A 14,002-nucleotide genomic window follows, 5' to 3' on the forward strand; every position below is an offset into this window, starting at 1 on the left:
GATACTGTCAAGGTTTGAGGGGATTGTTGGTATAACTATTTCAACCATTTTAATATCAATGTTTTTCAGTACTGATAATTTTGACTGCCAGATGGTTAAAACATAAATAGGAGTGTTATAGGAGGTCTTAACATGCTCTAGTCTAGAGTTCAAACATCTGAATAACCTACAGTGCAAGCTACAGGTGATGTCTGGTTCTTGCATTCACTTTTATATTTTAAACAGGCGGATGCAGTTCACAGAAGGGATACATGCATATCTGAGATCTCAAATTGATATTTAATAAAAAAAATCTTCAAAGTTTTAGACCAAGTATATTAATCTGTGTTTATCTTAATTATTGTGGCCTAATCTTGTCTTGTAATGTTCTCTTCACTTTTCCATCCAGAACAGAAATCAAATCTTGTCTAAACAAAGAAAAAATACTTCAAAATAGTTTACAACCACGCAAATTTTCTGCAGCCTGATCAGCACCAATTTAACATGACAATATAAGGAAAGTGAAATGATTGCTTGAAATAAATCTATTACTGACACAAAATACAATAGAAATAGAAAACCTACATCTCTCCTATTAGTCAATATGCTATAATAAATCTTTCTGAAGAGGAAATCAACAAAAACAAGCTCAGCAAACTTATCAGCCCTAGTTTTTCATGCCATGTACTGAGAAAACTTTTGTTACAGTTTATTGACTCATAACAGACTGAATGAGGCAATACTAAAATGATGTTAAAAGGACCTTATGCTGTTCACAAGATTAATGTCACTGTGACAAAGTGAGTAGTGGTTCTTGCAGTCATTTAATAATTTTAAGAGGCAACATATTTCTAGATTTGCAAAAGGGTTGATTTAGAATATGGTGATTGGGGAATATTGTATCAAAGTTAATTTGTCAGAGAGGAAAGACAAATTCTGCTGTAAAGTGTCTTCTAAGGAGACTAAAGTATTTATTTACAATGTGATTTTGTACATATGTGTATGCAGGAAAAGTGTTTATTATAGAAGACATTTTGAAAGCTGTGGAAATAAATTTATAGCTGGTGGAAATTACTACATACTGTATTTTTTTTTCAAGATGTATCTTCCACATCCTCTAGTAATAAGTTAAATACCTGAATTTTTCACCTACTGCTCATCCCAGATTGTCTTTGCTTTAATTATGAGATGCTACTACATTATTTTTCCATACACCAGTTTATCATTTGCACTGCTGATCCCAGACAGCTCAGCTGATGTATTTTTTCTCTTTATTATTTTCTTGGTTTTTTTTTCTTTTATGCAAAAAGCCAACTCAGAATGATCAGTTATCATTCTTGATCACTGTCAAGATAGAACATGTTTGAATACATATTTTCTGTCTGTCTAAATTAAAATTTTGAAGCTCTAAATAACTACCAGTGTTAACTATTATATTCTATTTTTTTTCCACAGCTGCTGTTGATAATTTATAGTTGTTTACTATTACATGCTTCTTGGAGTTACTTCAGTAACCAGGACAACTGGTAGATGAATGGTGATTTAAAAAAAAAAATGTATGATACTAGGACATGAAATTCATCTACAAATGTAGGTTTTTCACAAGAATTACCATTATTATTCACAATTTCTGTGATATGTAGGCATGTTTGGAAATATTTTTATCTCTCATTTTCTATGTCTTCTTGGGCTTAATGCTCTCATGCTGAAATTATTTAGCAAATGAGTTACTTTATTTCTATACCTTAAAAATGCTCTTTACTGTGGTTTCTTGTATTTCTGCTCATGTTTAAATTGAGCAGTATTTTTTCCTTAGGCTTTATGCTATACAATCTTTTTATCTATACAAAATTTGATATATTACTGCTTGTACTTTAATGTCCATTTTATACGTCCATATAATAAATAATTGATCTTTCAATTAACATCTATAATGACATCTCATGGAATAGCCACAAATAATTTTCAGTAGTCTTATCATAATAGTTAATATCAAAATTGACTTCAACAAGAGAACTAGGTGTTGCTGAGCAATTCTGAAAGGATTTATCTCCTTTTCTCTCAATTCTGGCTCTTTTCAACTGGATAGAAAATTTGCAGTTGCCATAGAAGGACCTACACTTTTTTTTCTATATCATGTATAAATTAGTATACCGTGCTAATTTCCTATTTTCTTCTTTTCCATTTTCAGGTACACCTTCAATAACCAATTGTTTTGTGGGTTTTTTCATGCATTTATTTTTCTTTTCCAGATAGTATGTCTTTATGTAATGAAGCTGAATAGCTGAATGATTTTAAAATACGTAAATAATTATATACACTGCATAGACTACAGATGCATGAGTGCATCAGTCATAGGCAAAATGTAAAAATATGTAGGAAAACTTCAGTGTTGTTTTTCTTAGTAGTAGGATAAAAGCTTCAGGAGAACACAGGTAAGAATGCTTGCATATCTCAGAGATCACACAAGTCAGGTGTTCGTTGTATCATCCATTCTTATGTTCAAGAAGCTCAAGTTTTGCAATTGAGAGAGTTTTAAAAAAGTACGTAATTTGAAGGACTCACCGCTGTTTAAAACTTCCTCCTTTCCTGTGTTGAAATATTTAGTGGATGAAGTCTAGTATCTGATTTTTTACCTTATTAGGTATACTACAGCTTGTAAAAACTCAGTCAGATGTTGGGGGATCTGTTTCTAAGGGAAGAAATGCAAAAACATTACAATTTTGTTTTAACAGAAGGCTGAGAATAAATGCCTACTTATTGGAAGAGGGAGATTCTAGGTGGGATCTGAAGTTTGTGAGAAAAATCCTTAGAGACAGAGAAGTGTAATTTCGTGTTTTGATTTACAGTTACAAAGATGAAAGTCTTGGTGGAGGATGTGACTATCTCTAGATTAGGATGTTGGTGTGGAATTGTGCAAATGAGCTCCAATTAATGAAGTAGGCTGAAAATAAAACAAGCGTTGGAAGAGGCTGTTGAGTTTTTGTCAAGGTACGAGACAGACTAATCCTTCCCATGAATGGATGATGTGAAAGAGCAATAGTTGTCTCCTTTCTATCTTACTGATACTGTTACCACTGCATACTCTTGTTTTCTTGCATCTATGGCATTTCCTTGCCTTCCACAGCACTCTTGGCGTGCAGCGGAGCCCCCAGGTTACTGTTACTATCAATAATCACTCAAATGTGGTATATGTGAGGTACTTTTCATGGAATCATAGAATAGTTTGGGTTGGAAAGGACCTTAAGATCATCTAGTTCCAAACCCCCTGCCATGGGCAGGGACACCTTACACTAAACCATGTCACCCAAGTTTCCTTTCAGCCCAGCCTTGAACACTGCCAGGGATGGAGCATTCACAACTTCCTTGGGCAACCCATTCCGGTGCCTCACCACCCTCACAGTAAAGAACTTCTTCCTAATAGCTAATCTAAACTTCCCCTGTTTAAGTTTGAATCTTTGTCCTATTACTACAATCCCTACTGAAGAGTCCCTCCCCAGCATCCTTATAGGCCCCCTTCAGATACTGGAAGGCTTTTCTCTTTGATGTATGGATGCATTGTTTCTAGCATGGTAAGTACAATCTGTAAAGCAGAGCTCCAAGAGCTGTCTTCATCACAGTAACAACATCTGGCACAGTCAGAGCTATAAAAAAATTTAGAGGTGAAGTTTTAAGTGCTAGTTCTGTGGTATTAAAGTCTGTTTCTCACAACAACTTTGCAGAATGCTTTATTATAATGATTACACTGCAGCAAGATTATTTTTATTAGAAGTTTTCATACTTTGCACAAGAATTGAAAAAGGAGACAGGTTTCAAGATAAATGACAGTCACATTGGAAGAGAATGACAGGCTGTCTAGGCTGCAGTCATAAATGATTGCTAGCTTTTTTGTGTCTATAATGTGAGAAATTACAAAGTACGCTTTTCTTTTGGAAATAATTTACATGAAAATGTTTATAGAATAACTCTGTTCAGTATGTTTTTATTATTTAAAATAGTCTGCTTTATAAATAATCCAATGCTGTTTGTTCCTACTGCTACCTTTCACTGCTGCTGTCTTCTGTCCTCTGCATAGGTTTAATACATCCACTGAAGGAAATAAACCTGAAATCAAATTATATTAAATTTTAAAAAATAATATATTGCTACAAAGATAGTAATAATTAGTTCTGCACTATAGCAGTAGCATATTCCAAAATCACCTAACGAAATTTGATTTGACTGTAATCAACCCAGCTTGACTGAGATACCTCAATGGCTGCAGCCTTTCATTTGAAGAGATTGACATATACTGGCATCTTGATTCTGAAAGACAGATTAAGGTTGAAAATAATCATAATACTTAATCTGTTGAGAGAGGAAAAGTTACAGTTCCTTTGGATTATTAACATCCTGTAATTGAACAGATTCTGTTTTACATTCCTGATCTACTCTGATTTATGCTACATTGAATAAATATTTACCTGAACAAGTCAATGAACGAAAACCGACCTTACAATTAGAGAGCTTTAAAAACAGGAATCATTGAAGCATTTCTTTAAAAAAACATTCAGAATTAACAAATTGTGTAAAAATATTCAAAGTGTCCATTATATAAAAAGATTTTCCTTTTTTGTAACTTGAAGAATTAAACCAGATATGACAGCGTATTTAATAGAGTGAAAGAGACCATGACAGTAAAATGCCATGGAATTGTTTGAAAACTAAATTAACAGGTTATTTCCATTTAAGTGCCCAAATATTTGCTTGGGGGGTGGGGGAAAGAGAGATTAATTCAATAAAATTCTGAACAAAGTGCCAAACTAGAGCTAGTCATACATATTGTTAATGCAAATAAATGGTTCTTTCTGATGGAGTTTATAGAGAACTAAAATTAGTGAAAATTAACCTACTATTAACTGCAAACAACATTATCCATGTAACGCAGCTTATTCCACAATTTCTAAATCTATAGTTTCTTTTTTTGTGCTGCCTATAAGAGTTTTTGGAATACCAGCATGAGTCCTGAAAGAATGTTTTCTTAAATAAGTTTTTTCTTCTCAGCCTCAGTTCTCCCACACCTTATTGTTCAGCAAGAACATATCGCTGTAGTCTTCCTTTATTTCTAAGTACTGTGAAATCCTGTACATCAACATTCAAGGCAGTCTTTACTTAGGACAATGTTTAATGTCAGAATCATAGAATCATAGAATAGTTAGGGTTGGAAAGGACCATAAGATCATCAAGTTCCAATCCCCCTGCCATGGGCAGGGACACCTCACACTAAACCATGTCACCCAAGGCCTCATCCAACCTGGCCTTGAACACAGCCAAGGATGGAGCATTCACAACCTCCCTGGGCAACCCATTCCAGTGCCTCACCACCCTCTCAGGAAAGAATTTCTTCCTTAGATCCAATCTAAACTTCTGCTATTTAAGTTTGAACCCGTTGCACCTTGTCCTGTCACTACAGTCCCTGATGAATAGTCCCTCCCCAGCATCCTTGTAGGCCCCCTTCAGATACTGGAAGGCTGCTATGAGGTCTCCACGCAGCCTTCTCTTCTCCAGGCTGAACAGCACCAACTTTCTCAGCCTGTCTCCATACAGGAGGTGCTCCAGTCCCCTGATCATCCTCGTGGCCCTCCTCTGGACTTGTTCCAACAGTTCCATGTCCTTTTTATGTTGAGGACACCAGAACTGCGCACAATACTCCAAGTGAGGTCTCACAAGAGCAGAGTAGAGAGGCAGGATCACCTCCTTTGACCTGCTGGTCACACTCCTCTTGATGCAGCCCAGGATACAGTTGGCTTTCTCGGCTGTGAGTGCACACTGCCGGCTCATGTTCATTTTTATATCGACCAACACCCCAAGTCCTTCTCTGCAGGGCTGCTCTGAATCTCTTCTCTGCCCAACCTGTAGCTGTGCCTGGGATTGCTCTGACCCAGGTGTAGGACCTTGCACTTGGCATGCTTAAACTTCATAAGGTTGGCATCAACCCACGTCAGAAGCATGTCGAGGTCTCTCTGGATGGCATCCCTTCCCTCCGGCGTATCAACCAAACCACACAGCTTGATGTCATCGGCAAACTTGCTGAGGGCGCACTCAATCCCACTGTCCATGTCACCAACAAAGATGTTGAACAAGACCGATCCCAACACCGATCCCTGAGGGACACCACTCGTTACTGGTCTCTAGCTGGACATCGAGCCATTGATCACAACTCTTTGTGTGCAGCCATCCAGCCAGTTCTTTATCTACTGAGTGTTCCACCCATCAAATTGATGTCTCTCCAATTTAGAGACAAGGATGTCATGTGGGACAGTGTCGAACGCTTTGCACAAGTCCAGGTAGATGACGTCAACTGCTCTGCCCCTGTCCATCAGCTCTGTAGCCCCATCATAGAAGGCCACCAAATTGGTCAGGCAGTATTTCCCCTTAGTGAAGCCATGCTGGCTGTCACCAACCACCTCCTTGTTTTTCATGTGCCTTAGCATGCCTTCCAGGAGAATCTGCTCCAAGAGTTTGCCAGGCACAGAGATAAGACTGAGTGGTCTGTAATTCCCCGGATCATCCATTTTCTCCTTCTTAAAAATGGGGGTTATATTTCCCTTTTTCCAGTCATCGGGAACTTCACCTGACTGCCATGATTTTTCAAATATGATGGACAGTGTCTTAGCACCTTCATTCGCAGCTCCTTCAGGACCCATGGATGGATTTCGTCAGGTCCCATGGACTTGTGTACGTTTATGTTTTTAAGGTGGTCTTGAACCAGATCCTCTCCTACAGTGGGCCTAGGGTCTTCATTCTCACAGTCCCTGGGTTCGCCTTCCAAGACTTGGGTGGTGCAGTCAGAGACTTTGCCAGTGAAGACCAAGGCAAAGAAGTCATTAAGAACCTAAAAAAAAGGGTCTTTATTCTCCAGGTGTATCTGAAATACAGGAACCAAAATTTATGAAGTAATGTTCAGGCAGGGAAAAACATTTGGGAGATAGAGAAGTGCAAGTTTTTGCTTAGTTTCTTTGAAAAAACAGATATCATGAGATTTAATTAAGATTGATTCCACCAAGAAAGTCTGAATCTGAGGGAAAGAACAGAAATACCTTTTAATGATATCTCCATAATCTGCCCTTAATAGGAAAGCTTTAGCTGTGTTAATAGTCAAAATGGTCTTTTAGTCCTGTCAGCTGACATGGTTTAAACCCAGCTGGTAACTCAGTACCATGCAGCTGTTCTTTCACCCCCCACTCCCTCTTCTCCAGGCAGGATGGAGAGGAGTATCAAATGAATGTAAATCCACAGGCTGAGATAAGAACAGTTTAATAACCTAAAATAAAGTAAAATATAGTGATAATTGAAAGTATACCAATAATAAAAATACTGATAAAAACAGGAAATGACAAAAAAAGAGATGAGAGCTCAGAAAATACAAGTGATGCAAAATGAAATTACTCACGACCTGCTGACTGATAAGCAGCCTAACCCAACCAGCGATCGTTCTGTTTTGAGTAACTCCCCCCAGTTTATATACTGGGTATGACGTGCTGTGGTATGGAATACCCTTTTGGCTAGTTTGGGTCAGGTGTCCTGCCTCTGCTCCATCCCAGCTTCTTGTGCACCTCCTCACTGGCAGAGCATGACAGCCTGAAAAGATTGGTTTAGAGTAAGCACTAAGCAACAACTAAAACGTTCATGTGTTATCAGCATTGTTCTCAGGCTAAGCTGAAACACAGCACTGCACCAGCTACTAGGAAGAAAAATAACATAACAAAGTAAGATGAGAAATATCTGCCTTAAAAATCTGGAAAACACTAAACCTTTTTTTAATTATTATGCTTTCATATATATATATATCACTATAAAAATCAAATTACTAAATTTGAACTGAGAACTTTTAAGTCTTAAGATACATATTTGCATTTCCTAAGTAAAATGTGTGATTCACTAGGAAAGTGACTTTTAAAAAGTAACTCATATGGGTTTAGTAATAGTACTTAGTACAAAAGCCAGCAGCAGTCTGTGTACATTAAGACTACCCATTTAATTAATATGTCCTTTTACTAATTTAATAATTTTAAATTAGCAGAACTTCTTAGAAGAGCAGATTATTTTAATGGGAAGCTAATACCCTTTCTAGTCAGTAGCATTGGAAAGATAGGAATGAAAGCATGATTGAGTGAAAATGTAGCTGGTTATGAAATCAAAGCTTGGAATTATTAATTTACTAAAAAAAACTCAACCCAAAACCTCAGGACTATCACATTTTAAAACTCTCAGGTTTTGCTAAATGGACCAGGAAGATCAAAATATCTGTAATCATGGAATGACCTTGTTTTTAATAATCATGTGGAATAGAGATGCCCTCACCATTCAAATACAAGAAAAATAATCACTTCCAGAATTGCAAGTAAAGTGAACTTGAATTATGTTCTTATGTAGTACTTTTGGCCTGCCAATGCTTTTTTTTAAGCATTCCGTGATAAGAGCAATTAAGAATTTTCTTTCCTGATGCTGACTTACAAGAATTGCCTTTTTGATAGTTCTATCTTCTATAATGGACAGATGAACTTGTCTTCTGTCATTTTAAATGTAGTTTTTGGCAATATATTAACAAAACATCTGTTTCTGAAAGTCTGAAGTTCTTATATCTAGTGATATCAAATAAGACACCAGTGATCCAGAGAGTGTGATGCTAAATGAGAGCATCCAAGGAGCACAATTGATCAGAGATGTTTGCTGAATGCTTGCATGGTATGGGGGATTGTTGCAGTTTAACAAGGATAAACAGGTTTCAGAACTGCCTTCTAATTTTTACCAATGGATAGTTTAGCATAGTGCAAGTACCACTGTGCCAAGATCTGGTCAAATACAGAATCACATGGCAGCCCCCCTGGGCTCATTTTCCTGGGAGTACTTGCCAAGTCCAGTCTCCTGTCCTGCACTTTCCACTAGAGCTTGACATCTAGGGCTGCTGGGGCTAAGGCCACGTATGTCAGCACAGAATCTTAGACATTTTATTTTACACTCTTAATCTTTACTAGGTAAAAACATTTCCCATGATCTTAAAGCAGTTCTATTTGTAGCATGTTAATAGATTCATTGCAAATGTCTGATTTTTATCTTTGGCTATATATTCGCACATGGACTAGACAAAGATTATGGTATCTCTGTAATTCTTGCTACGAATTCCTTCCTTTAAAAAGCTGCCAGTAGTCACGTGGATAGCAATGATAAAAGGCTACAGGAACTTTTCATTTACTATAAACATTTGTGTATAAAATACATGGTTTTGAATTGAGACTGCCGTACTTAAGTGCTTTGTTACAGAAAGGCAAGAAATGCCTTTTATTTTTGTTGTGAAATGGAGAACCAGAGGAACTAGCATAACTTCTGGCTTCTGGACACTTTGTCTGCTCCAGAGGAGGACCTGTCATCTTCAGCATTCTTTTTTTTGTCTCCACACCTCCCCTGGCCCACACACCTGAAAAAATCATGAGAATGTTCTTGCGGTATATGTAGTCTACTGGTTTTTGCTGGGACTTATCCATAGCTACATTTCTCCATAGTAGTTTGTGTGAGACTATATTTTGGGTTTGTGCTGAAAACAGTTGATAACACATCATTGTTGTAGGTACTGCTGAGCAATGCTTCTACATTGTCAAGTCCTTTTCTGCTTCTCACACTGCCCCACAAAAAGTAGGCTGGGAGTGCACCGAAAGCTGGGAGGGACATAGAGAGGACAGTTGACCCCAGCTGTCCAAAGGGATGTCCCGTTCCAAATGGTGGCATGCTCAGCAATGAAAGCTGTGGGTAAGAAAAAGGAAGGGAGGGTATTTTATGTGTGATGGAGCCCTGCATTCCTGGGGATGGCTGAACACCTGCCTGCTGGTGGGAAGCAGTGAATGAATTCCTTATTTTGCTTTGCTTGCATGTGTGGCCTTTGCTTTATTTATTAAACTCTCTTTATCTCAACATACCAGTTTTCTCACTTTCAGCCTTTTGTTCCTCCCACCCATCCCATGGTGTGGTGGAAACAAGCGGCTGTGTGGGGCGTAACTGCCTACAGAGAGACCTATGAACGTGTTGGTTGTCAATTAGTATTTTCTAAAGTCCTTTGAGATGTTTAGATGGAAGGTGAGTGGTGCTTATTTGTAGGAAAATTACAAGAAGAAAAGTGCATCACCGTATCTCTCATAATGGATGTCTTAAAGATTTCAAAGAATTTTGTGTATTGGATTTTCATTTTATTTTGATAAAATAAGTTTTAACTATTAGATCACCACCAAGACACGTATAATTTTAATTCTCTATTTCTCTTACTGGAAACCTGTGCTTTTCATCTTTCTAATAACTGTGTAAAGAAGCACCAGCTACTAGGAAGAAAAATAACTGTTACAGCTGAAACCAGGATGCTGTTGAAATTTCATTCTCCATTTAACTATTTTGCTTGCAAGCTGACCTTCAAAGCCTTCTTGCCTTGCCAAATTCTAGATGTTATCATTGTAATGCATTGCAGTATAACCATTCTTTTTGGCATTTGCACCTATAGGTAATTCTAGTGGGATATTCTTTATGATGAATATAGTGAACTATGTAAACAATAAATAAACTGGTTTGAGCTTAGAATTTAAAGCTTATTCATATCTTCTGGTTTTTACACAGGTGATAGATGTGAAGTAAATGTAGATGAATGTATGTCTACTCCTTGCCTCAACAATGGAAGTTGCATTGATGATACTGGTTTTTATAAGTGTCACTGTAGAAGAGGTTTCATTGGAACAAACTGCGAGATCAATGTTAATGAATGCTTGCCAGATCCTTGTCTTCATGGAAGGTAGCTATCTTTATTTAACTATTAGTATCACCAAGATAATGTACCTAACTAGCAATATTTAAGATTCAGTGATATGGGAAGGTGGATAAATATACTCTTAATTATGTTCTTCCATAAAATAAGAGTACTAGCAACTTAAAGATGATAGATGTTGCTTGCTTAAGCTAATGTACTACACTTTTATTATCTCAGTTTCTCTTTCATTTTTATTCATTAGCATAAACCAGTTTTCAGTATGTGTGGATTAATTAGCGTTTAATATACTTAAAAACAAATCTTCAGCTGTTACATGCTAACAGATTGAAATGGGAAGACATCTTTGAATATCGCAATCAAAATCCTTATAAAACTCCTTAGCACCCATAACATAACGCATTTAAGCCCCATTATTAAAACTAAGTGCTATGGATTTCAGTAGGTTATATCAGACCTTTGTTTGAAAATGTATGGAATGATACTACTAGTGCTTAATCTAGAATTACATAGCTTCATGTGAATAACACTATTTTGTATTTCAGATGTATAGATCTCATTGATGGATATCGATGCTCGTGTGAATCAGGATGGACCAGCTCAAGATGTGAGATAAATATTAATGTATGTCTTCAAATTTTATTTTAATCATAGGGGAAAGGGTAATATGCTGCTTGAAACTCGTTTTTCATTTAAGTAACTTCTGAACCAGTCAGTTTATTGAAAATGCATGACAAATCCAGTTGTTTCAAATAATTCTGAAAAGTTCATTGTTTATTACTTACATGAAATGCTTTAGAAAAGACCATTGAGAAAATGTTTAAAAGTGGAGTGTGAGTGATAAATGTGAAAAGCCACAGCAAGATAAGCCAACATTACCTGAAATCATTTATCGCTCGGTTCAGCATGGATGACATAACTACCTAATTTGCATTGCAAGCCCCATTTGCTGTAGCTTAATTGTATGTTTGAATAGTAAAACTCAAGGTGCAATGTGCTGCAGTGAAAGTAGACATGACTAGTGTTTAAATTTTCAAAGTCCAGGTAACTGTAGAATTCTATGATGCAAAATGGTAATGTCGTGGTTTAAGCCCAGGCCGTAAATCAGAACGCAGTCCACTTCCCCCTCCCAACCTTCCTTCCCCCCACTCCTGAAGGGACGGGGAGGAGAATCGAAAGAATGCAACTCCCATGGGTTGAGATAAGAACAGTTTAGTAACTAAGGTATAACACAAATCACTACTGCTACCACCAATAATAATAATGATAAAGGAAATAACAAGGGAAGAGAATACAACACCTCACCGACTGGTACCTCGCCCCCACCCCACAGCGATCCAGCCCTTCTGGGCCACTCTCAGTTCTGACTCCTGGGCATGACGTGCTGTGGTATGGAATACCTCTTTGGCTAGTTTGGGTCAGGTGTCCTGTCCCTGCTTCCTCCCGGCTTCTCCTCCTCCCTGGCAGAGCATGAGACTCACAAAGTCCTTGGTCAAGGTAAACATTCTGACCAGCAACTAAAAACATCGGTTTTATCAGTATTATCCCCAGGCCGAAAGTCAAAACACAGCACTACACCAGCTACTAAGAAGGAGAAAAAATGACTGCTACTGCTAAACCAGGACAGGTAGCATACATAATACACTGCCCACTTCCTCCTCTTAAGTTCAGGAATGTTTTTGCTTTATCATGGGGAATGGCAGTGTGTAAGAAGGCATCTGTATATGTGAGTCTGTGCCATGAAGATTCCCATGGTCAGCAAACCAAATTGTAGAAGATGACATCTTGTATAGCAAGGAGCAGCCCTTACAATGTTGGCCACACTTTGGGGGAAGAATTGAATTTGTTTGAACTTTTTCAGATTTTGTGCCAAAAAGTTTAATAACATCTTGGGGTATGTTCCTTTCAAATCTATTTGCTTTCATGAGAAAATCTGGCTTGAGATCTGCCTCCCTTTGTGCTATCTGGCTTCTATTATTGTGCTTCTGAATTGTCAAAACCACATTCCAAAATGTTATTTAAACTTCTTTTTAACTTACATATGCATGTAAGAACCTTTCATGATTTTTATATAGCTAAAAGTATAAAAATATTTCAGATCTATAACTTTTCTTTTGAAAATGCATTACAGTCTCGCACAAGGAGTAAACCTAGCTGGAATGTTATCTTCCAACTACCTTTACAGAAAGAAAAAGTCAGAAAACAAGTAATTCAGCTCAAAAGAGTGCACATCGTGATATGATACTGCAAATCTGTATGATTATCACCTGTTGCCAATGCTAATACAAAATACTTTTGGGTAATATTTTGTCTAGCAACATCCATGATTTATATTTTATTCCTTTTTAAGAGAATGAGAGATTAAATGATCTGTAGACAACTGCATAAAATCATATTCAAAAGATAACCATATTTCAAGCTGAGGTGTTTCAAAATGCATGGATTAGAAACTTGTAGAAAGAAACAGTATACATATATATTTGACAGATAAGTCTGTCAGAGTGACGGCTATATTTTTTGATACTCATTCTGTTTGCACGCAGTGCAATTCCCAGATTAGATTGTAATGCAGGTGTCATACTTTTAAAGGCTCTAACACCGCATTCATCCTGCTCAGACGGATACCATGCCTATGCAAGTCTTACAGTGATTAACAGGGCTGTCTGACTGTGTATGGGTGTTCACATCTGAATAATCATGGTAGGCTCATGCTCTATAGTTGTTTTGCTCTAGACTAACATCAGCAAGTCCTATTGTTTAAAAAAATCAGGAATCAATCCAGGTGTAAATATACTTAAATATCTTCTTCCTTTGAAGATAAACATCTTCGTATTAAGGGCCATGCAGCGGCACTGTGTATAGGTGCCAAGGTTTTGTTCAGAAGGAAGGCTGCAGACTGCTCAGGGCTGCCCTGTGCTGGACACAGCCTGTTCTAGTCAGCTCCAGTGGACCCGCTGCAGGACACAGCTGAGTCCCTCCCCCAAGATGGTGGCACCTCTATGGAAACATATATAAGAAATGGTAAAAAACACTGCCCAGCAGAGAGGAGTGAGGAAAGAAAGTGTGAGGAAATAAAAAAACCAGCAGACACGAACATCAGTGAAGAAGGAGAGGGTGAAGGTGCTCCAGGCACTGAAGCAGAGATTCCCCTACAGCCCGTGGAGAGAAGCATGGTAGAGCAGGTATTTCCCTGTAGTCCATTGAGAGGACCATGCCAGACCCATGTTGCAGCCCATGAAG

General features: G+C 37.6%; 1 protein-coding gene across 1 annotated transcript in view; it reads left to right on the top strand.

The window, feature by feature from the left end:
* The window catches only part of EYS (eyes shut homolog), a gene marked incomplete at its 5' end in the record, with an annotated part of 835,842 nt that overhangs the window by 363,036 nt on the left and 458,804 nt on the right, over nucleotides 1–14,002 (top strand). The window contains 2 exons of the mRNA XM_080615919.1: nucleotides 10,618–10,789; nucleotides 11,308–11,386. Coding sequence (XP_080472045.1) covers nucleotides 10,618–10,789; nucleotides 11,308–11,386 — 251 coding nt within the window. The remainder of the gene's footprint in view (nucleotides 1–10,617; nucleotides 10,790–11,307; nucleotides 11,387–14,002) is intronic.

The sequence above is a fragment of the Psittacula echo genome, assembly GCF_963264785.1.
Source record: "Psittacula echo genome assembly, chromosome: 4".
In the NCBI taxonomy this organism is placed as follows: Eukaryota; Metazoa; Chordata; class Aves; order Psittaciformes; family Psittacidae; genus Psittacula; species Psittacula echo.